The following is a 23,499-nucleotide window of genomic DNA, read 5'->3' as shown; positions in this document are numbered from 1 at the left end:
CCCTGAATTCTATGAATTTAAAACTTATTTATAGAAGCTTAATGTATTAATATAAATTAATATAATCTTTAAAACATAACAACATAAATCAACTTACGTTTCTTGAAATGTATTGTACCGAGAAAAATTGCTTAATAATAGTAATGTGAATCTATCAAAAGTGAAAGTGCACGTATCCGTGAGCACGTCCGTACTTTCTCCTAGCGGTATCACTTGTTACATGCTTAATTCAAAGAAGAAGGTCTGCACCTGTAAAAGGCTCTCGTTTTTTCTTTACGACAAATTTTTATTCATCAAAGGCTGTCAATAACCAAATGTACTATATGTTAAATTAACATGAAATGTCACTTTATAAAACATACCTGTATTCAGAAAATATTACCTAATGAATACATGACTTAATATCGTGCAAGTTCTTTCTATTTCTAATGAAATATTACATTGATAATGAAACAAGAGTATATAATTTTTATTTGTCTTGATATATTATTAATTAGAAAAAAAAAAGAAAAAATTTTAAAAGTTAGTAAAACTGGTGTTAACTACTGGTGTCATGAAGAAAAATAAAATTAATGAAATACATTAAAATTATTATTATTATTATTATTATTATTATATAATTATATTAAAGTCCTAATGAGTCGTAAATAATAATTAAAAAAAAAATAATAATAATAATAATAATAATAATAATGTATAAAGCTTAGATTGCTAGAACGATATAGATAGCAATAAATGTACTACAATATTTTTATTAAAAATAGCAAATACTTTATTCGTACAAAATGAAAAAATAAACTACAAACGAGTATAAAGAGCAAAAAAAAAAAAAAAAAAAAAAAAAAAAGGAAAGAAAAAGAAAAAAGAACTTTACTCGTACATTATAAATAATCTTATATAGGTCGAATATTCAATGTTGGTACATCTCTGTACGCCTCCTGTCTCTCGTATGGTCAAGAGAAGGATAAGAGAAGATGTTGGGGGACAGCATTCAAAATAGGTAAATTGCAGTCTCAGTTCCGTCCAATCTGATCGATCTGGCCCTGCAAGTTGTTGACGACCTCGGCGGGAACGTGCTCACCGAGAATCTCGAAGAGATTGATCCTCTGATTGCCGGGTATCGATTCGTAAGCGGCGAGTTCAATTCCCTCCTGGACATTTTGAATTTGCGCGTCCTTTGGAATGAGATAAGTCTGCTGGGCCTGTTTGATTGCCTCGTTGCTGAAAATCTGGCCATCCTTTTGCTGAGGAAATGCCGAGGCCATGGCTACGAGTCCGAGGACAACTAATGCGCAGACCTTCATGTTCCTGAGGAAGGAGAAACGAGAGAAGATCAGAGAAAGTTTAACGAGGAGGAGGTGCTTGCTTGTGTTTTGAATCTTTTTTCTCTCTTTTTTTTTTTTTTTTTACACATAACAGCATACCTCTCTGGCTCTACTACCTCAACCCACATTATTCACATTTACAAACACTTTGTTTTACATATGGAATATTTCTGCAAATATCTATCTATAGATTTACATACCCATCACGTCATCTTCCATAATTTACGAATTTCAAATTTCAACTTAAATAGCCTTCCCTTCTCTTAAGCCGATTAAATCGTTGGTTCGATTTAAACGATTTATATACATATATATATCGCTCTCTCTCTCTCTCTATCTCTCTATCTCTATCTCTCTATCTCTATCTCTATATCTCTGTCAGCCGTAAACATTTTATGAGCTTAAGTTGACTCTCGATTCATCTTTTTATTTTTTAAATTTATTTTCATGTCCTTTTTTCAATTATAATGCAATTACGGTGAGACACATTATATACTCACCTCTATTAAATAATTTTATATAGAAAGGATAATTAGCCCAACTTCCTCATTGAATTGAACGAATTAGCTCTCTTATGCAATTTATTTCTACATTCAATCTATATTTATATCTATAGACCGACGGCCATTATACAAGCTTTGCGGATTATAAAATCTGCCCTTAAAATTTATCGTTATTTTAAATTGTTCGTAGATAAAACATAAGCCTAGGTAATCCTATTCGTCATAACGTCAATTACGTAGTTATGAGAAATGCCGTAAGTAACAATTGTCGCAATATACTTTGTAATATTATATAATAAATAACTTAGTCGCAAAAGAATAGAATAGATAGAAAGGACAACAACAACGTAGACTATCGTCGTCGAGAGATTTAATAGACCAAATATTCGAATATCCTTAAACGTCAATGAACGTGAATCAGCGCAACAACGCACGGTGGAGGGAACAAGTCACCGTTAAGTCAAAAATAAGCCAGAGCTTTTAAGTCCCAAAGTGTATTCGTATCGTTTTATATCGTTACACAACTCGAGATAGCGCCTCAATAATCACACATTTACATTATTTACATTGAATTTTCGCGTTACGGATGTCGGGGAGCTGGCGAAACATTGCGCGTGGCGCGCGAAAATCATAATTGCGCATCATTGCGTCGATGATCCGTTCGAACGAGTGAAATGCCGCGAATTTTTTTTTTTTCGCCTTCTACCTTTCGCTTCCTGTTGGCCTGCTCACTCGCTCCTTCTATTGCCGGGAGCCGCTTTTAACGACGTTGCGTAAGATACTTATCGCCAGCTTGGAAACCTTTTCGAGATGCTACAAGTACGTCGTCGCATCTCCGGCTTGAGAAACAACAACAACAACAACAACAACAACGACGACGACGACGACGACGACAACAACAACGACGACAACGACGACGACAACAACGACAACAACGACAACAAAGCTAAGAATGCGATGAAAGATGAAAGGTTGCGCGCACATATTGACGAGCATAATTTGTATGAAATTGTTATTTGATGGAGACTTTTTGCTATCGTTTAGTCCATGTCTGAACGATCGATGTCAATGAGTCGAACGTGTTTCATTTTCTTTTGCCGACGACGACAACGACGACAACGACGACAACGACGACGACAACAACGACAACAACGACAACAAAGCTAAGAATGCGATGAAAGATGAAAGGTTGCGCGCACATATTGACGAGCATAATTTGTATGAAATTGTTATTTGATGGAGACTTTTTGCTATCGTTTAGTCCATGTCTGAACGATCGATGTCAATGAGTCGAACGTGTTTCATTTTCTTTTGCCGATGCACAAATGTAATTCGGCGAGGATCAGCGTTCGATTGATTAATATTGGAAAAACATCTGAAAATCAGTCATTATGGTAATAGAATTTTACAGCCACTGCGAACGTAACGAATCATCAATTTTCTAATTGAATTATTATAAGAGTATTTTTCAAATCGCCTCAACTCCACTTTATCACTTATGTATTGTATAATGAATCGTTGTTGTTGGATATTTGAAGGAGGAAGGGGTCTGCTCTCTATTAAATCCAAAGCCCAAGTTTCGTCGAGACTAGCTGAATGCAACGATTCATGCATCTGATTAAAAAGACGGCAATAAAGTATTTATTTTGCATTTTAGATACTTCGAAAGAGTTTAAGAGTCTACTAGAGTTACGCTAAAAGACTTGAGCGATGTAGCAATTAGCGGTCTTAAGAGGTGTGCGAAAAATATGAAAAAATTGTCCGAGCATGAACATTTTATCGTATAAAAGTGTGTCCCCCCCCCCTCTATACTCAATATTTTGCGATATCACAAGTAGCCCACGATGGTTATTCATAATGGCGCGTGCACACTTTCGTGCCAATGAGAATGCAAGTTTCATTCGCGCAATATAATTGATCGACTCGAGCCGAAAATACCCATGGCATTGCATTCGCGGTTTAAGGACGACGAAAGGAGCGGAGGTGCGGAGCAGCATGTTTTAACGCGAATAGAGACTCGTCTCGGCCCGTAGGCAGACCTTTGCATCTCCGTTGCAGCTCCGGCAATGCAATGGAAAGCAATAATGGATCGACGATCGAGGGCATCGAGAGCCACCACCACTACGCGCATGCACTTGATGCAAGGAGATCGAGAGAAGCCGCCGAAATGGCAATATTGACCCTGCCACGAATTTCCCGTTACCTTTTACCGCGAGGGAGAGGAGAGTTCGGGCAGGCGCGCAAGCGCAAAAAGCCTCGGATGCCTGCTTGCTGGTGGAGTCGTGCTCGGAAAGTTTCTCACGGGCATCGGACGCGCACTTTCCCTCTTGCTTGGCCGTGCCGATCGGACGTGGAAGGATTCGCCGCGAGATGAAGAAGACCAAGCGGTTTCCCTTTCCGAGCCTTCTCTCTCCTTATTCCTCCCACCACACACCGCTTCTCTCCCTTGTACAGATGCGCGCGAGCGTAGCATGGCCGCGAAATAACGAGCCGCCACATAACGAGGAGCGTAATTGCGCTTCGCTTGCACAAATGCCGCCAGTTCACCTAATTTGGTTGTTTATGGCTGCGATTGTCGCGAGTAACGAAGAGTGGCCAAGTCGGCGGGCGGCTCGCTTCCCTCGCGCCTCGGCTCGCATTTTTCTCGTCCCTCTGTCCCTCTCTGTCTGTCTGTCTGTCTGTCTCTCTCTCTCTCTCTCTCTCTCTCTCTATCTCTCTCTCTATCTCTCTCTATCTCTCTATCTCTCTCTATCTCTCTATCTCTCTCTATCTCTCTATCTCTCTCTATCTCTCTATCTCTCTCTATCTCTCTATCTCTCTCTATCTCTCTATCTCTCTCTATCTCTCTATCTCTCTCGTCTTTAAGGAAGAAGAGATGGGTGGAAAGGCCCTGCTTTCTATTAATTTCACGTTCGTTCGACGCTCCACCGGCGGATCCATTTATATGCCAATGCGCGCGTAATCGTCCAATCATCGCCGCTCCAACACCAATTGAAGAGCCGAAGAAATGAAAATGCGCTTACTTATTTTTATTTTAATTCGATTAATATCGATTCGAGCGTGGAGTTGGTGAAAGGGGCAAATTAAGGTGAAGTTGTGCTGTTGAATGGGTAGTCTCGGTACAACGATGACGTACCGAGAGATTTTGCAAGTAGGGCAGTTAACGCAGAAGGAGAGCAGCTCGACAGCCAATGAATAACGGATGAATCCCTTTTACGAGAGACCCGAGAAATCTTGGACAGATGCTGATAATGATAATAATGATAATAATGATAATAATGATAATAACGATAATAATGATAATAACGATAATAATGATGACAACGATAACGATAATAATAGTAGAAAACAGCTTTTGCCAAATGTAATGCCGTAAATAGCGAGGGCTGCGCACCTCGAGCGGACGATTTAGCACTACGTGGTTGCGTGGTTTAGTGAGAATCTTCGCTATCCGAAGCCGGCGAATGACGGCATGCGAGAAACAACGGAGAAAAAACGCGGACGCTGTCGAGGGTGGGACGGAGGAGAAATCGGAGGAGGAAAGGAAAAGAGGATAGGATGTGTGCGTGTTTGTGCGCGATTGTGGTGGGATGGGGGAGAGGGTCTGGGTGAGTGGCGGTAGTGGTAATTTTAAATCGACGACGGTACTCACTTGGAAAGGCTCGATTAACGATCGGTCACGAGTGAACTAGACGCGGGACCGCTGGCGATGGTGGCTTTTATACCGCAGCGGAGATTCGGGGCCGCCGAGGTGGTGGATTCGCCGCACGATGCGGTGCGCATCTCTTCCCCTTCGAAAGTCGGAGCGAAGGCTCTTTTCTCGCCGCTCCTCGGCCGCCGTTAAGCCACCGCGAGCCTCGGCCCCGGATTTGCATAGACGCCGCGGTCGCAGGAGCTCCGGGTGACGCGGGCCTCGTCGCCAACATCCGCTTTAGAGGCTGATCGAAGGTTCTCGGGGACGTCGTCCTCGTGCAGAGTGAGTCGGGGAAAAGGGGCGGTGGCGAGGGGCGATGAGGGGAGGTGGGGCAACGGCGGGACAAGGGAGTTTGAGTTTAGTGGGCTGGGCCAGCACTGTTTGTTATTTTGCAACTCTCCGTCGAAATGACACGACGTTACTCAATTGCCGTCCTTTAAGATTATTACGTCGGTCGAGCGATAAACTGGCAAGACTCGCGACTGAAACTGTGTCATGTATTTATTTCCATAGAAAGCAAAGGTGTCCGAGCGAGCTGCCAATAGTCGAAACTTAATGACTTTTTACAATGAAATTCAATGGCCAATTGTCTTTACAAAAATTTTGAAACTCAATAGTTGTGTAATTTTCTCGATAGAGTCTCTCTCTTCTCTCTCTCTCTCTCTCTCTCTCTCTCTCTCTCTCTCTCTATATATATATATATATATATATATATATATATATATATATCACTCTGTCTCGGACAAGCAAGTTCTCTTGAGTTCCAGTTGAAAAAAAAAATAAAAAAAAAAAATAGACATCTTTAATCATGTATTATTAAATCTAGTTGCTTATATTTATTAATTACGTTATTGACAATTTTGGCGCGATTGAATAAATTAAATGCTTCCTAATGACTGATAAGTAATATTCTTTACTTGGATCGAATCTTTGCCCTTTTTCGCTATATTTTCGATAAGGCTCGAGTCACAACTAATCTTAATGCATAGAGTTGAGAAGGTTGATGAAATATAAGCTTCAATTTATTATGAAAGCACTTTCTATATAATCAGGTACACGAGTGTTGATCGTAAAATCCAAAATCGATGAGAAAACATTGAGTTAATTTATGCCGAGAGCAATAAATGACATTGGTCGACCGATGAAAGCATTTGCGATCCGAACCAAGATATTCCCCAAGTAAGCTATATAATTTCCTAAAATATTTCGTATGTGTACCAATGGTGAAATACGATTGGAACTCGTTTCCTTCCGAGTGCGTATGTATGAATGAAATGAATGTATTCGGTTGAATAAAAATTAAATTACCGAAGGTATGGGTATATGTTGTTATTGTTGTTGTCAGTGTTGTTAGTGTTGTTAGTGTTGTTAGTGTTGTTAGTGTTTTGGAATAATTATCGATAATGAGAAATAAATGCCAGCGTTAGTGTAATTAATGAGATGCGAGATTAATAAAAAATAAAAACTCATACACTCGTGTACCATGAAAGTATGCGCAAGGGAAATTCATTCATATTCACTTACCTATCCATTTCGTATTTCTATTCATTCAAAAGGCATATGAACTTGTCTTGTTTGTACAAACGTATAACAATAAATATATTGTAATGTATAAAAATATAAATCAACAATTTAAATGAGAACTTTCGGTAAGTTTTTCCCGTAGGACTTTTATTCACTAATTAATTTTTTTATTCTTTATTATAATATTAATTACACATCAATGATTAATATCTACTAAATTTTAATATTTAGGAGAAAAAAAAAATTCTCGTTTCGATGACTCTTCCTCCTTACGAATAAATTTAATTACTTAAATTACATAATTTTATTAGAAAATCAAAGTATTTAACTTTTACGATATTATAAATTAATATTTACAAAGAAAAAGAAAATAAAGGGCTAAATTAAATTTTATAAATGTAAATTGAAAGTGATGCGCTATTTATAGATTTACATTGGAATAGAGAGATAGGAATTAAGATTTTCGATCGAGAAATAAAAACATTCGTAATTATCTGCATCTTTACTGATTTATTAAATTGTTATAATTACTTTGATAATCAATATTAGTTTCCAATTATTTGTGACCTCATATCTTTCGTATTTGAAAATTTTTATCTAAAATAAGCTTTTGTTCTGAAAGAAACATAAAATTAAAAATCTTTTTTGGAGGTTTAAGAATAGAAAGTGACGCGAATAGGATCGATAATATTTACTAGAACTATTAATTTTCGTATTAATAAACTAGGTATTTTAACTTTAAATTTGTCTTGGATCGAAGAACTAATGCCAAGGTTGAAATTGTGAAGAGTTCGAAAGTAATTGTCATTGAATTATTTTTTTTAACTCCTCAAGTTAATTTCCAATGTTGTTTATGAAATCAAAAACTATTATTAAAATTTTCGTAAATTTTCTAGATGGATTAATGGGGGAAAAAAGATTCAAATTCAAACTGAGTTGATACATTTTTCAGTCTATCGCTTAAAACTTATTTTCGCAGCTTTCTACTTTTTTATTAATTTTGTTTTGTCTTTTAAGTTTCATTTACACCATTAACTTCCTTTTACTCGATTTAATGGTATTGCCAATTAATATACACAACCATATTAATAAAATAATTATTAGTTTTATAATTATTTATTATTATTATTATTATTATTATTATTATTATTATTATTGTTCTTGTTATTATTGGTATTATTAAGATTATTGAATATACTCAACTCATTATACTTGATCGAGCTTTTATTAATTACCAAACGAAATTTATGTTTAAGTTTTATTGAATTATTATCGCAATATTTTGCATAATAGTGCTATAGTAATAAGTAGAATTTTGTCATTTCTAAAATGATCGAATCAAATGAAATTTTATGTGAAAGCTTAATTAAAGTATAATAACTTTGCGATAAAAAAAAAAACTACAATAAAATAAAACAATAATATTACTTACTATTATTATCTAAGAAATTTAAATCTTCCTGGGTGTGCATTAAAAAAATCCTTTTCTTCCTGCTAATCGCTGAATTGCCGGTCATTTAAATAATTTATATAATCATGAGTTAAAATAGAAATAATAGATATAAATAGCACTACGCTACTTTGTATGCGAAATAGATTAACAAAGATAGAATTTTTAATTTAATAATTATCATGTCGAATGTGCTGTCTTAAATACTATACTTTAAAATCCAATCTTTTATCTTTTTTTAATGATATAATATCTTTTATCTAAAATTCTTCATAATTATAAAAAAATAATAATTAGTTAATCATTTGACGTATTAATAATATCTCGTGCTTAATTTGTTTAATTTAAAAAAAAAAAAAAAAAAAAAAAAAAATTTAATTAATCAATAATCAATATTCAAACATTGTATGCCGAGACATTAAAATTTCACTTTTACTTGACTCTCATTTACCGCCCATACAAAGATGAATAAGCCATACCACATTATTCTAATGATTGCAATTGTTTTAAGCAGCGCTTCGTCAAACGACGATTGTAAAAATACTTATCATTTTAGTCATCATTAAGTCTTGATTGAAAAATCTCTCCTCGGAAAGGAAACGAGTTGCCAGATGAATATTCATGAAATTGATGTAAGTATTAATAAAACTGAATTCCTGAAAGATCTCTCAAAGATTCAATGACTGCGTAGACACAAAAATGAAAGTAACCCAAGCAGCTCTCGATTAATAAATCAATTTATTTGATTCGAGTCGAGTGTTCATAATTTACGGTAAATATTTTCTCATTGATGTACCGTCGTAGTGAAGTTATTATTTTACAGTTGCTAAAGCACAATATATTTTTCAACTTTTCGTTTAATAATTGCATGTATAAATAATACATAATATATACAAGGAAATTAATTTAATCATTCCCATCAGATTCCCATCAGATTAAATCGTAGAGACACGCGACATAACATTATATTACGTTATTTATTAAAATTGCAATAGTCTCATGTGTAATATAACTACTTAACAATACCATATAATAATGGCAAGAAAATAATTTCAGATGTGAAATTAAATTCAAAAATTTCCCCACCAAATATTCATCCAAGAATTTCTTCTAATAACACGCTTAATAGAATATAGAAATTAGAATACAAATTATTCCATACAGTTAATAAATATATAAAAAAATATTATTATGAAAATAGTTACATTTATGAAAGGGTTAATTATGATAAAAAAAAAAAAAAAAAAAAAAAAAAAAAAAAAAATAAGGGGACAGTGACATTTTGTAAATTATGTAAATTATTTGGAAAATGTAAATTATTATATGATTATGTTATTATTATTATTAGCCTTGTAACAGACGCTAATACGAATAATCATTATCATATATTGTAATTATATGTTTTATATAGATAACTTTCACGTTTATATTGAGTTTAAGCTAATAATGAGTTAACTGTAAATGATTACAAAGACAAAGAAAACTTAATAAATTGTCATTTTAAACCATTGCAAACGCATGAAGCAATTAAATGGGTTCTGCTTTCTATTAATAATTTGCAGAGCTTAGTAGCCACATAATACATGTTTCATTCAAATTAATTTCACGAATAATATATTTGATTGTAATTGATGATTTGTGGGTTGTGGATTTAGTAAATACGCAATTTTATCATTGATTATTATCATCGAATTCAATTTGTTTATAAAATAATTGCTTTATGTACCGTAATCATGAGGAAATGTGGAATTCACCTACTTTACGCGTAATATAAAATATAAAATTATTAAGTGGACCAGAATTGTCATAAATATTGACTGTTTGTTTATTATAAAGTCACAAATATTTTATTTAAATCAAATATTACACGAATAATAATCATCTTATTATATTTTTATTTCTCTTATAGATATTGTAAATTTTAGAAACATATAGACTATATTATAAATAAAAATTATGCATCATCTCTAGGCATAATATATTAAGGTTGCAAAAAAAACACAATTAACAAAAATTGATCATTAAAAATTCTGTTCTTTCAATTCCCGTATCAAATTGAATCTGACGACAGGAAAAAAAAAACAAAAACAAAGAAAAAAAAATCCATTAGTATAATTACCTTTAATAACGTGTTTTAAAATAAATTTATGGTTGATAAAATAATGTTGCCGGAGTGAATATGAATGAAACGACAGTGATGTTTTTACCAATAAGTTTTTATTTCATTGGGCAAAAATTTTGTTTCTCTTACAGCATTTGTCCTTGCTCAATTACACAAAACTATACTCTTGAAAAAATTGTCATTTCAATTCTAATCTTAAACTCGTTATTTATTACCTTTGCTGCTATTACTATTGCTATTCCTAGAAAATAATATTAAGGAAGATAAGCGCGGGCATCGAAGGGGTTGTGAGGAGGGGGGGTGGAGTGGACAGGGGGTCATCGAAGTAACGATTCGTGGGAACTAGGATATAAAATTATTGCTTAAAATTATTGCTTAAAATTATTGCCACAAGCCATGAGTGTATCGATAAAAGTCCTAACAATCGATCGCATAATCAACGTCCTGTCTTTCAACGCGTTTCTGGTACGAAGGAGCCGAGCCAATTCATGGTATTGGTCGAGGTCTTAAAAGTCTTGACTTTCACTAAGGCGAAATTACCGATCGTAGTGCACTCGATAAAATAAAAACAAAACAAAACAAAACAAGGGCTCGATGAGAATCTAGCGGAAATACTATAATCCTTAGACTATAATGAGCCTTAGTCGCGTCTCTCTATCTACACTCGAAAATATTTCTATTTTCCTGGATTTTGCAAATTTTTTTTTGCTTATGAATTAAGCGATAAGAGGTTTTTTCTTCTTTTTTTTTCCGAGATCCCGAACTCTGTGCGGATGCTGAATATTATTAAAAAGTTTTCGATCGTTCGATCGTTAATACGCTTTTTCGCTTGGATTCGCATAGCGAAGCAAGAGCTTTAAGCATTTAAATATCTCGCTCAAGGTGGCCAATAGTTAACCGCAAAATCTTTTCGAAAAACCAAAAAGCGAAAAAAATTTTTCTTAGCGCATTATGTACGTAGAGGCAAGTCGTACTTTTTCTTCTTTTTTTTCTTTACTTTCCTAAGATCCGACACAATGTATTTCAATTATCGACGCTTATCGCATTAAAGAATGGCCGTTCGAGGATGTAAAATTATGGGAACGCGTTCGGTGACTTTTCTAGCTGGAAGCCCTACGAATAGAAAGTTTTATAACGATTATTTACGTATGTCGAACGGATTTTAACCGAAAATTCACTTAACGAGCACATTTTTGATAAATAGCGTCTACGTTAATAAATTATCTTATAAATTTTAATACATGCTTGCGTGTATCGTACACGAAACATTATTATCCTTACCTAAGAATGTATAAAATAAAAAAGATTTTTTTGTATCGTCTGAGCATGAATAAGTAATTGTTAAATTTAAATAAATAACATATATCATTTTATTAAATTAAAATTACATTGATTATACGTAAATGAAAAGATATATTTAATTGGGTGTAATGTAATGAATTTATTCTTTGATTATTTTATTAGCTTGAGCTGACATTATCAACTATTCGCTCAATCTTTCTACGGTAAAATATCCTTTCGATTACATAACACAGAGTATTAAATTTAATTAACGTGACTTATGGCATAAAACGAAACGATGCTTGCAACGATCGACAAGAACAAGAGAGGTAAAAAGTAAACAAAAATAAAAAGTAAAAAAAAAGACAAAAGAAAACTGTACAAGTAAATATTTAAAAAACGCTTTTAATCGATAATTCAAAAGTACAAATTTTAACGGGACTAGACAGCTACCGACTGCATTACTTTTTATTAATCTTTTGTCGTCCTTCTTCCCTCAACCGATCAACGATCCATCCAATCAATTACTTGCCAATAATGGCGCATATATCTCGCGACATCTGTGTACATAATAAATCTGCTTTGCGCAGCAAGCACCAGCGCACGCGCATAATCGAAAGTCAGTGACATTATAATGTATTAGCGAGATTATTATCAAAAGGCGTTCGATGGTCCTTTGTACTAAGCCTTTGTCCACACGTGTACAATAATCATATACGATAATATACATTTATAACGAAATTCCGCGCCTTATCCAGCACACGTTTATACAATTGTCTATATAGCGCAACCGAGTATAATTATCCCATTTTCTTATCTCGTTCAATCATTGACATGACAACTATAATAAGTAGCTACCTGACAGTCTATAAGTGCAATAATAATTCGTGTCTTCCACATTATGTCTCTTACATTTTTTATATACAAACGTATATCCGCAACATAAATTAACAGGAAAAAGGATATGATCTTATCTCAAGAACGGTATAAAAAAATATACAGTTGAGTTAACAATTTTTGCATTGCGATCGATGACAAAGACGAAGACGACGACGACGACTTCATGATAAAAGCAAATAAGAGATAGGGGATTCGAATACCTTTGGAGAACGAAATTTCGTAAGGCACGCCGCTTACCTCTCGGTGGCCTTTCCTCCCCCCCGCCCTCTCTCTCTCTCTCACTCTCTCACCTACCCTCGTCATTACATCGTCGTTTAAATACAAAAACGCTACAAAAATAAGGGTACTACTACATTCCGAACACGCGACACTATTGTTATTTTAAAGACAACAATTTCTCTCTATTTATATTGTACGTCATTTAAAATTAATTATTTTATAAAAATAATTCAAGATAAATTCAGCCGTAATTGAGACTCGTATAACAATAGTATGCTTAACCGGCTTTAAAATTCACATTGTCAATACGATACAACAGTTTATTTGTTTATTAAAAAGTCATTATTACGGTATCAACGGTATTGTTATCGACATCGAGCTAAATAATTGGCTCGACATTGAATTTTGTAACGATACGTAGGAAAAAAACGGTTACATTGCGAGATACTTTATTTCTTTCTTTCTTTCCGTAACAAATTAATTATTCTCTACTTATTATATAATAAATAAAATAATAAAAATAAAATATTCGAAAATGTTTCGGTTCGGGCTCAATATAAAAAAATATATTTTATTAAAACCTAAAACGTTGCTTTGTAATTTAAGAATATAATTTTCGTGGTTTAAATACATATTAACAGAGGATTAAAGACGGAAAATAAATTTATAATCCCTAGTTATTATTTGCTATCCTTTATTCTTATTTTTGTTTTTTGTTTTGTTTTTTGTTTTGTTTTTTTTTTTGTTGTTGTTGTTGTTGTTTTTGTTTTGTTTTGGTTTTTTCGTAATTTGTAATTTACTAGGATAAAGCAATTATTTCACTATGCAATTGAACGTATAATTATAACGTACATCTAAATATTTATAATCATTTTTGTAATCTTGTTAAAATTGCGATAAACTAGGTGGCAAATAGCAAATGTCGACATCAAACCAACCAAATATAATAATCCATGTCCAATTGCGGTGAGCTTACTGCAATTTATCTTACTTAGTCTGTCCGACATCGTTACTTCCATGTATTTCTAAACCGATGAGCAATTAATAAATTGCTATCGCGATTAGCGTGGCAAAACATAATATATTCATCGTCAACTGCCTGGAGGAATTCACTTTATACGTTTGCATCTCGGTGAGAGCGGAGCGACAACTGGAATTGGCAGTGGACATGTGACTCGACTCGATTCTTCAGTAGTAAATTTATATGAAAATACCATTTGCTTGGACTTGGCAATTTTCGCCGATTTTCTTCTACTCTCTAATATATACATATTCCTCCTCTAAACGCACTTACAATTAACAAGAGATCCGATACCAAATCTCCCACCCTTCCGATCCTCTACGAGGATAAAATATCATACGATATATCACTCTCTTATAACAATTCTACATAATATTATTTATTTTCGCTTGTTTATCGTGCTAGGGCATTTTATTATAATTTTTTTTTAACACTAAATACTTCTAATTTCCTACGTTTGATTAGATAATCTAGACATATCACGGCTATCAATGAGCGAGATTTAATTTTTTTTTTTTCATTTGTAAAATAATAAAATTTAATAATGTATACATATACCTGTATATGTAAAATAATAAAATTTAAAAATGTATACATATACCTGTATATATATATATATATATATATATATATATATATATATAACCATCTTTTTCTAATCATTTTTAAATACTTTATCACGTATCACGCATAAAGACAAAATATCTAAGGCTACTTATAGTAATATTTCAAAAATTCTAAAATTTTTTTTATAATAAATATCTATTATATCTAAAGAGTCGCAACAAACTTTATTGTCGAGATACGTTAAAACCAAGAGCGCTAATCCGTAATTTTTTTGTTTATTTGTCCCTAAGTTAAATGAAAATGATAAATGTCGCCCATAACGTGTTACGAGGATGCGAAATCATCTTAGTGATCTTGATCTCATCTACTGAATTCTGGTAGAGGCTTGACTATACCCTCTGTATATGCTTTATGAACTGCTTCACAGACAAATCTGTATTGACTCTGTACAGAAGAAGAAATTTTTTATCAATGACATTTAATAATACATAATATAAATGGATAAATTGAAAATCGTAAGTGGAAAATCTCAACCGATTGACACTTTCTTTTATCGTGGAGGGTAAGAAATTATTATCTATTTATAAATTTTGTTTGCACTAATTATTGTTTTAAGGATGGATGAGTATTTTTTTTTTATATGACGGTATCTTAAATTAAAAAAAGTATTGAGCAAAAGACTGTAATTGTTAATATTGGCTACTCGGCATTAGGTTTGTGCCTATATGTGATGATTCACAACATTATTATGTAAATTTTATAAAAAATTTCAATATATTTTAACTGCATCATTAATTCATGATTATACTTTTTACGAACGAAATTTAATATCACGGAATTTTAAAGTGAAAACAAACAGAACCCTTAAAGTTTCATTACATTTATCTGCATTACAAACAGACTAAATTTTTTTTTTATTTTCATTAAAGAAAAGAAAAATTAAAAAAAAAAGACATAATATTGGAAATTGACTTAGTTGAGAAACGAGGCTACGTACACAGTATTTTCAATAAAAACATAACGAATCGATTGGTTCTGGTGTGTCGCTTTAAAAGATCGAAATAATATAATATCAAAATTGATAATTTGAGTTAGAAAAAGTAATTCTTTTGTATTGACCATTAATTTTAATGACAAAATCATAAATAGATAATTATTTATTATAAAACCAAGTGATATGATCAGAAACAGCAAAGTAATTTCTTAACCTTTTAAGGTTCTTTTATAGCCTATATTTTAATTAAAATAACGTTGCGCCTTTCTTATTTGTTTTGTTTTGTTTTTTTTCTTTTTTCTTGACGTTTCGCCAATAATATTTTGCGCACTGTACATTGGATATATTTTATTTTTTTCAATTTCAAAACTTTTTTTATAGTTTTAAATATTTATTAAAATTTTTATAAATAATTTGCATATATCACATAATGGTGGGTCGTATCACCTCCTTATACTTGTATACTGCTATACATCAACAATAATAACCCCATTTTCAAGCTGTAAATCACGTTCGAACATAATTGAGGCTATGAACTTCTGTGATAAAACAGAAAGTGCAGGAATGGAACCATCTGAGCGTTTACTACAGCCAAAGTTACAAACTTTCTCGATCTTTATGTTAACCTGACTATTGACGTTAAGCTGGCGACAGTTTTGGACGTACTTAGCACTAATCACTTCTCTCTCTCTCTCTCTCTCTCTCTCTCTCTCTCTCTCTCTCTCTTTACGCTACCTTGATATATAATATGAAAGTCAAATAATTCTATACTTCGTTGTTTATAGAACGTCATATTATTAGCTTTCGAATACCGAACGCATTATTGCATTGCGTCACAGTTATCATTATGTAAATGTTAAAGAGAGAGAGAGAGAGAGAGAGAGAGAGAGAGAGAGAGAGAGAGAGAGAGAGAGAGAGAGATGGAGAGAAAGTGTATACGTAAATATTTAGCTACAGTTTAATCGTCATACTATATAAAAAAAAGAAGAAATTAATTCATCAAAGAAAGCTTAAATACCGCAAAGGATCAAGGAATACAACGTGGATTTTTAATGTATTGTACTGCAATCAAATCTTCATTACGATTAAACATTAAAGAGCTTCTCTGTACAATAAGCACGGATAATTGCAAGAGTACCTACGTACATTCTGTGAATAGTTTTCAAGGTCAAATATAAGCGAGAAGAGTATGAACATAAACAAGTAATATATACTTCGGAAAAACGGATCACAGTACCAAATTAAATTAAAGTAAAGGACTCTCTCTCTCTCTCTCTCTCTCTCTCTGTATGCTTATTAACTTTTATTGCAAAGAGAATGAGAGTTTTACTAGAATAATTTTACGTATTATTACATCAGCATTAAAGATAAGAAATAAATAGAGATGCTATACCGTTGTCTTTTACTCTTTTACTCGTAACAAACAAACGCTGTACACGATTGTTCTTCCCTTTCGGAGCAAGAAAACCGATAATACAGAATAGTTAAACATTGCGCTAATTGATTACACCACCCCTCATTGTTTACGAATTACCATGTCCGAAAGAATTTTTGTAACATTATTGAAAATCCCATAACGGCCGATTGCAATAAAGTCTTAAGGAACAAGGCTAGGCATGTGTGGGGGGGGTGGGGGGGGGGGGGGGGGGGGGGTAAATAATATTTATAAATAAATTTAATCACATTGATTATAAAAAGTTCCCCCTGTGATGAAGGGAGGGGGGGGGGAGAGAAAAGAAATTATCATCGATTTAACCGTTCATTGTGATTAAAAGCTGTTTCATGTTCTTGAGCGATTCGTTGGCTGGTTGATTTGGATGCAGCGAGAGTTAATCATTACAATGCAATCGAATCGAATAAATGAAATTCAGTTTACAAATGCTACGTTAAGCCTTATTTATTAAGATATAAAAAATTAAAAGTTAGTCTTCTATAATTTTGCTTTTGTGACGATTGGATACTCACTCGCTACTCGCATGTTACTCATTTGTAAATAACTTATCACTGGATATCCATTACTTTGTCACAATAATAAAAGTAGTAGTGGAATGGTGACGAGCTTTAAAACTATTTAGAGCTTCGTGATCGAGAAAATACTTATACGTTACATTGGCAGTGGCAAACACTTCAACACGACACTATTCTTGCACCCTCCCCTTGGCTCCACCGTCTAAGTCTAAACATTATCCAACTGTAAGGCAGTACTTTAGCCTTAAATACTCACAGCATTTTGTATCATCATCGCCCGCTGATCTCTCATCGATCGTACAATATCCAGGGGATACACTGGCTGATTGGCCTCGATAAGGCACAGTGCGGTTTCCATAAGCACAAGCACCCCCGTGCGTCCGATACCCGCGGAGCAGTGAACGACAGCGGGCTCGACGATCCCCGTGCGGGCGGCTCTCACTCGCTCGGTAAACGTCGTGAATTGCCTCCAGTCGCTTGGTACTCCGTGATCCGGCCAGGCACAATATTGCATGTGCGTTATGTCTCTCTCTTCGCCCGTCTGCGGATTTACAACAATATGACGTATTCGTGAATTTTACTCTCGACGATGCAGGATATTATGATTGTCGTAAGAATTGCGAATCAGCTAGGCACGTGTCGATTAATGGCCAGTTGTAATTAATTTTCTTACTCGATACTCGAGAACCTGTCTGGCTTTCGAAAAAACTTTCATCTCACGCTTTAGTGGCGGCGAAATTTTCATTCGACTCCAATTATTGTCTACGCTGTTTAATAATAGCTCTAGGGCTTTCATTTGACTCGTAATTTTTTTTTTTTACACGACATTCGATCAACATTTTATCGAAAGCCATAAAATGTACTTTTTTTTTATTGAAGCAATTAGTTATTGAAACATTATTAAAAGATTAGTTTAAGATTTTTTGTAAAATTTATTAATAAGCGCTCGATCGTCGTGTGATTATCATTCATCGTTGCTTTAATTAATTTTCAAGGTCAACGAGTTCTATTTACATTTAATAAACACTACTCATAAATATTAAACTATTATTTACTAGTGAATTTTCTTTTTTGCATTCGTATAATTTGAAGGTAGTAACTTTTAAAGGTATTTGACTCTATTAAATATACATTCATTCAACTTCACTTTCCATTTGGCTTTACCATTTGGCGAAATGGTAATTATCGTTAATCTGCGGCTGAAAATCTCTTGTTATTGAAGAAACTTACATTGGTATCGGTGAGAACGAATTCTCGAAAAACAAAGGTTTCTTCAACGGTCTCGGAGGTACAGAGTAACGTAAGATTTCTTAATGTAAGTATTTCCTTGAGAGCCGGCCAATATTGATGGCATTTTGCTCGTCCACGCTCCACCAGCGTTGTCAACATTACAACGAGTGTGCTGCCAGCTTCCAAGACCATCTGCCAGAAATCGGCAATCGTCGTTGATAATGGACCTTGTGTCGCTATATATCGATTTATTATCCCCGAGCCAGGAATCTCCATGTTAACGTAATTAGCATTTATGTAATCACCATTTGAACAGCCCATTAAAATAACTCTAGTTACGTCATCTGCAAAGAATGGTCATTAAAATCATTAGTTTTATTTTTGGCGATTTAAGGGAAGTAATGTCAATTCCATGTCAAATGATAGATAAATTCAACAAGACACGATATTTGTATGTATAATTATTTTACTAAAAATATTAACAAAAACATTTTAAATTTAATATCACAATGTTAACTCATAGTGAAATATTAGTCTATCAAGTTCAATTGAGTTTTAATATCATTATCTAATAACTTTTTTTTTTTTTTTTTTTTTAAATATTCGTAATCGCATATTAACCAAAATTCCACCGGTTGCGAAATTTTTATATTTTGTAATCTATTTGGTCGAATGTATAAGTATGTAATTTAAATTTGACGATACTTACATGGAGAAATATCTCGGTATCTGTTTTTGTTTTGATTTTCGGATTTCTTTGATTCTAAAGAAGAGAGCTCTGGATTTTTCCTATAAAGCTGTTCGTATTGAGCAATCAATGCTCCGCTAGCCAAACCATCGGCGAGTAGCAACATCGATTGTGCAAGTGCATCCGAACCAACTGCAGTATGTGGTACATCCGGCACGTACCTTTATAAAAGAAATATAATGTTAATATGACTTTACGCGGCGAGACATTAAGAAATTAATACAATTAATTGGCTAGTGGCTATTTTATAATTATTAACGCCATTACTGTAATGAGAATGAATTATGCTTTGCACTTGGCACACTATAGTACTTTCTAAATAAATTCATTTTAAATGATAAATCGAGACTCGATATCAATAATAATAATAATAATAATAATAATAATAATAATAATAATAATAATAATATCAACAACAACAATATTGTTTATTAAAACACTTGCATAATTGTAAATTAAAAAACAAAAACAAAAAAAAAAAAACAAAAAAAACAAAAAAAAAGAAAAGAATGTGTCGTTACCTGTAAGGAGGCTCTTCTTCCAAGGTTTCCTCAGTACCTGCTAGAGCATTATACAGTGCATTAGGTCTCACGGTCAACGTGAGTTCGCCAGTACCAGAATCACGCGATTGTCTTATTAAATTTACAACATGCTCGTGTAACATTCCATTAACGTCGATTCCATTTATATAAACAACTTGGTCGCCTTCGTTTAGTTTTGGATAGCAACGATCGGCAGGTGTATTGGGTGCAACGCGCGATACCAATATTGGCATGTCCAGGTCCAAACCGCCCTTGACATTAAACCCAAAACGACCCTGTTCGTCTGGAGTAATTCGTATGGTTACCAATCCTTCTTCCAAAGCCTAAAATCAAAGCACATCATAGGATATATTTTTCAAAGGATCCTGAACTGCTAAAAGCGTGGCTACTTTCGCATTATAAAGCTTAATTCTTAATTAACGTTTCAAAATTTTCTGACTTCTTTTTACGCATGTTTCCGCATTATCAGAGATTCTATTCCTATAACTTTCACATAAGAGAAAATTTAATAGTATCTCTACGGCTTAACTTAACTTATGCTTCAATGTAACGATTTATTAAACTATCGTAAAGAAAAAAACTCGTCAATTGAAAACTTTACCCATTGAGAATATCTCAACGTTTATATTCAATTACCATTTCGAATAATTAATATGTAATTGATTTGTGCGGGTTACAAAAAAAAAAAAAAAAAAAAAAAAAAAAAAAAGTCTCAATGAATTGATTTAATCTTAGGCTACGTACTTGCGGAGCTGGTGAACTCGTGGGCTCGCTGTAATCCGGGATGTCGTAAATATTTCTTTCCAACGTTGTATCATCATCCGCGTAGCTTAAGACTCGAGACCCTAACATTGGTGAGAAAGCACTACCGGTACCCTGAGTATGCGTCCCTGTCACTTCGTCTCTAAGTGACAGAAAACCTCCCTCGCTGTTAAACAAAAAAAAAGTTCGCCACAACGTAAATCATTATAATTTTCGTGACTGCTTTATGTAAAATTTTTTCAACTGTACGAATCTTTTTAATATAAGATAATCGATATGCAGATACATGCAGGTGAAATAAATTTTATTTAAAAGTCGCTAAAATTTAAAATTGATAAAATTGAAATTGAAAAACGGCAATGTAGATATGGACATACTCGTCACTTTGATTTCCTTCTCCCCATGCTTGACGAGGTTCACGCGGACCTAAAGACTGAACCTTATTATCGTACGTCCTGGGTGGCCTGCCGGGAGTTAATAACTTTCCCTTTTCATCCGACATAGGCACGGGTAAAATTCCATGAATCAATTTTTTACTAGGTGATCTAAAAATCCAATGTTATAGTTAGGATAATCAATGAAAAATTGGAGGAGAAGTGCAAAAGCTCCGGCCCACTCGAGATGAGCTTTTCATGGGAAAGATGAATGTACCTGATGAAAGTCCTTTCCACTCGGGCTCGATGCTTTCCATCTTCGACTGTTTGGAATTCGGTACGACCAGAGTACGTGAATCGACTGCTAAGAGCCAGTGGAAACCGACGTGGTCGTAGCTTAGGACTATGTAACCTGAAGAAAGTATGGTGCTCCACGCACGATTTCCACAGATTTTTCGAACTACGATACGTCTGCATATTGAAACCTAATAATGTATCATAATTCTCGGACTGGAATAATAAAGAAAATTGCCTTTTAATTGTTTATAAATTTTTATCAAAGAAGTTTTTTAATTCTTAAAACTACTATTTAAAATGTAGTATAGTAAAATGTTACTTTATTATTATTTAAAAGGCCAATAAATTTATATACAAATATTTTACATATTTATTTATGTTTTTCTAAAAAATCAATTTACTTTTCTTGTATGTTGATATATAAATCTTTTTTTTTTCTCTCGTCACTTTTTTTTTTTTTTTTTTTTAATTACAGTGAACTACTTTATTAATAAAAGCACTCTATAATATATCTTGAAATAAAAATTTCAGAATTTCCTTGATACCTGTTCTCTCCTCAGCTGAATGAAAAATTGTTTACGCTTGAATGAGATCTTCACAATTTTAGACCAGGAAAAAACATTGATTCTTATGTTATTTTGGAAGATAACCAATCCTATAGATGTTACACCTAACTGGATCTCTTTGTTTACAGAATCCTGTTTCATTACAATATTTACAAACAATATATAAAAATGTTATTGCAAGTTCATCAAGGATGATTGGAATATTATAATAATAAAAATCAAGAGTAAAGTTAATTATAGAAAATTGGAATGAATAAATTATTAAAATAAAGATGGTACAGAGACAATAATAAAAGAGCATACCCTTGCCTTATGCAATTCTACTCCGTACATGTCAAGACGTTTGGCATGATCAAGAAAATTAAATTCAGCATCAGCTGGCAGTTGACCTCTAAAACATCAAATTTATTTGTTAAAAATGGAACTATTCTTACAAATTTTCATGCCACACTGAGCCAATGCACGCAAAAAATAATTACTTATGCAGCTTATGTAATTCTGAAATTTTTCTCTCCATTTCTTCGGTTTGTCCTGGTATTAATTGTAAACGCGAAAGATATCCAGGTCCATGCTCTTCTGGATGATAATCTCCAAGTTCGGCTATAATGGAAAGTTTCGTCATTTCGTCACAATGGTAATTCGAATTATTTAATAAAAATCTTCTTTATCCGTTCAAAAATTGATAGCGATATAAGCTTACGTCTTATAGTTTTTGTATATGTTATTATATATAGACTTACATTGGACGGTATAACTTGCAATAAGGCAAGCAGTACTCGGAGGTAGTTGAAGTTTTCCTTGTAAAATGTCTCTTCTTATTTGCAAATAAAATTGATATCTTGTATATTCTTCTTGTAATTTACTTGGATCCGATACATAAAATTTTACCCTAAAAAAAAATTGCCCTCCTTTGCTTCTCATTTGTTTTTTAACTAATTTCGAAGGATCCAGCCATCTCTATAAGCAACATTTATATAATATTAAATATTTTAAATATTCAAACAATTATTATTATACATAATATATTGATGTATATTGTATGTAAAATAAAATCATTAAATATTACCATTATATCAAGATTGGGACACGTTGAGACTTGTCCATTTTCAGCATATTGTAAGCCAAAGTAATCTTTCTCTATAAGCTCTAAGTGTTGAAATACTAGATCCAAAAGTGCTTGCCCTTTTGCCCTTTTCTATAAAACATTAAGCATCGATCGATCATCCATACATTATATTATCGCTACATTTGAAAATCAATGCATCCACTTAAGAATAACAATTACATATTGGTAAGATGTATTTGACATTGACTTTTCTATCGCACTCACATCTAGTTGAAAAGTATGCTGGGTGTCATCTAAAAAGACAACAGTGGCTGAAAGGGTCTTGAGTCTTCTATCTCGCGCCAGT

The 23,499-nt window shown here is 33.3% G+C and overlaps 2 protein-coding genes across 4 annotated transcripts in view; both read right to left on the bottom strand.

Moving 5' to 3' along the window:
- Nucleotides 1-868: 868 nt before the first annotated feature.
- Nucleotides 869-5,577, bottom strand: LOC105368973 (uncharacterized). The gene is made up of 2 exons (XM_011508184.1): nucleotides 5,481-5,577; nucleotides 869-1,308 (listed from the first exon to the last, which is right to left on the bottom strand). Exon 2 carries the CDS (start codon nucleotides 1,302-1,304, stop codon nucleotides 1,014-1,016), a length of 291 nt encoding a protein of 96 aa, XP_011506486.1. The 5' UTR covers nucleotides 1,305-1,308; nucleotides 5,481-5,577; the 3' UTR covers nucleotides 869-1,013.
- Nucleotides 5,578-14,708: 9,131 nt separating this feature from the next.
- The window catches only part of Ptpmeg (protein tyrosine phosphatase Meg), an 11,659-nt gene continuing 2,868 nt past the window's right edge, over nucleotides 14,709-23,499 (bottom strand). For 2 of the 3 annotated variants that reach the window (XM_011508182.1, XM_011508180.1), the window contains exons 2-15: nucleotides 23,373-23,499; nucleotides 23,154-23,282; nucleotides 22,828-23,044; nucleotides 22,567-22,687; nucleotides 22,391-22,478; nucleotides 22,067-22,219; nucleotides 21,502-21,734; nucleotides 21,228-21,395; nucleotides 20,833-21,016; nucleotides 20,068-20,411; nucleotides 19,508-19,707; nucleotides 18,799-19,142; nucleotides 17,825-18,109; nucleotides 14,709-15,050 (exon numbers count right to left, since the gene is read on the bottom strand). The exon at nucleotides 23,373-23,499 is cut by the window's right edge and continues 130 nt beyond it. In XM_011508182.1, coding sequence (XP_011506484.1) covers nucleotides 14,967-15,050; nucleotides 17,825-18,109; nucleotides 18,799-19,142; nucleotides 19,508-19,707; nucleotides 20,068-20,411; nucleotides 20,833-21,016; nucleotides 21,228-21,395; nucleotides 21,502-21,734; nucleotides 22,067-22,219; nucleotides 22,391-22,478; nucleotides 22,567-22,687; nucleotides 22,828-23,044; nucleotides 23,154-23,282; nucleotides 23,373-23,499 — 2,677 coding nt within the window. In that variant the 3' untranslated portion in view covers nucleotides 14,709-14,966. The remainder of the gene's footprint in view (nucleotides 15,051-17,824; nucleotides 18,110-18,798; nucleotides 19,143-19,507; nucleotides 19,708-20,067; nucleotides 20,412-20,832; nucleotides 21,017-21,227; nucleotides 21,396-21,501; nucleotides 21,735-22,066; nucleotides 22,220-22,390; nucleotides 22,479-22,566; nucleotides 22,688-22,827; nucleotides 23,045-23,153; nucleotides 23,283-23,372) is intronic. The other variant, XM_011508181.1, reaches the window with a different exon arrangement.

This window comes from Ceratosolen solmsi, unplaced genomic scaffold, assembly GCF_000503995.2.
Source record: "Ceratosolen solmsi marchali unplaced genomic scaffold, CerSol_1.0 scaffold1, whole genome shotgun sequence".
Taxonomy (NCBI): domain Eukaryota; kingdom Metazoa; phylum Arthropoda; class Insecta; order Hymenoptera; family Agaonidae; genus Ceratosolen; species Ceratosolen solmsi.
The sequence above is the reverse complement of the archived record's forward strand: the minus strand, read 5'-3'. Positions and strand labels throughout refer to the sequence as shown.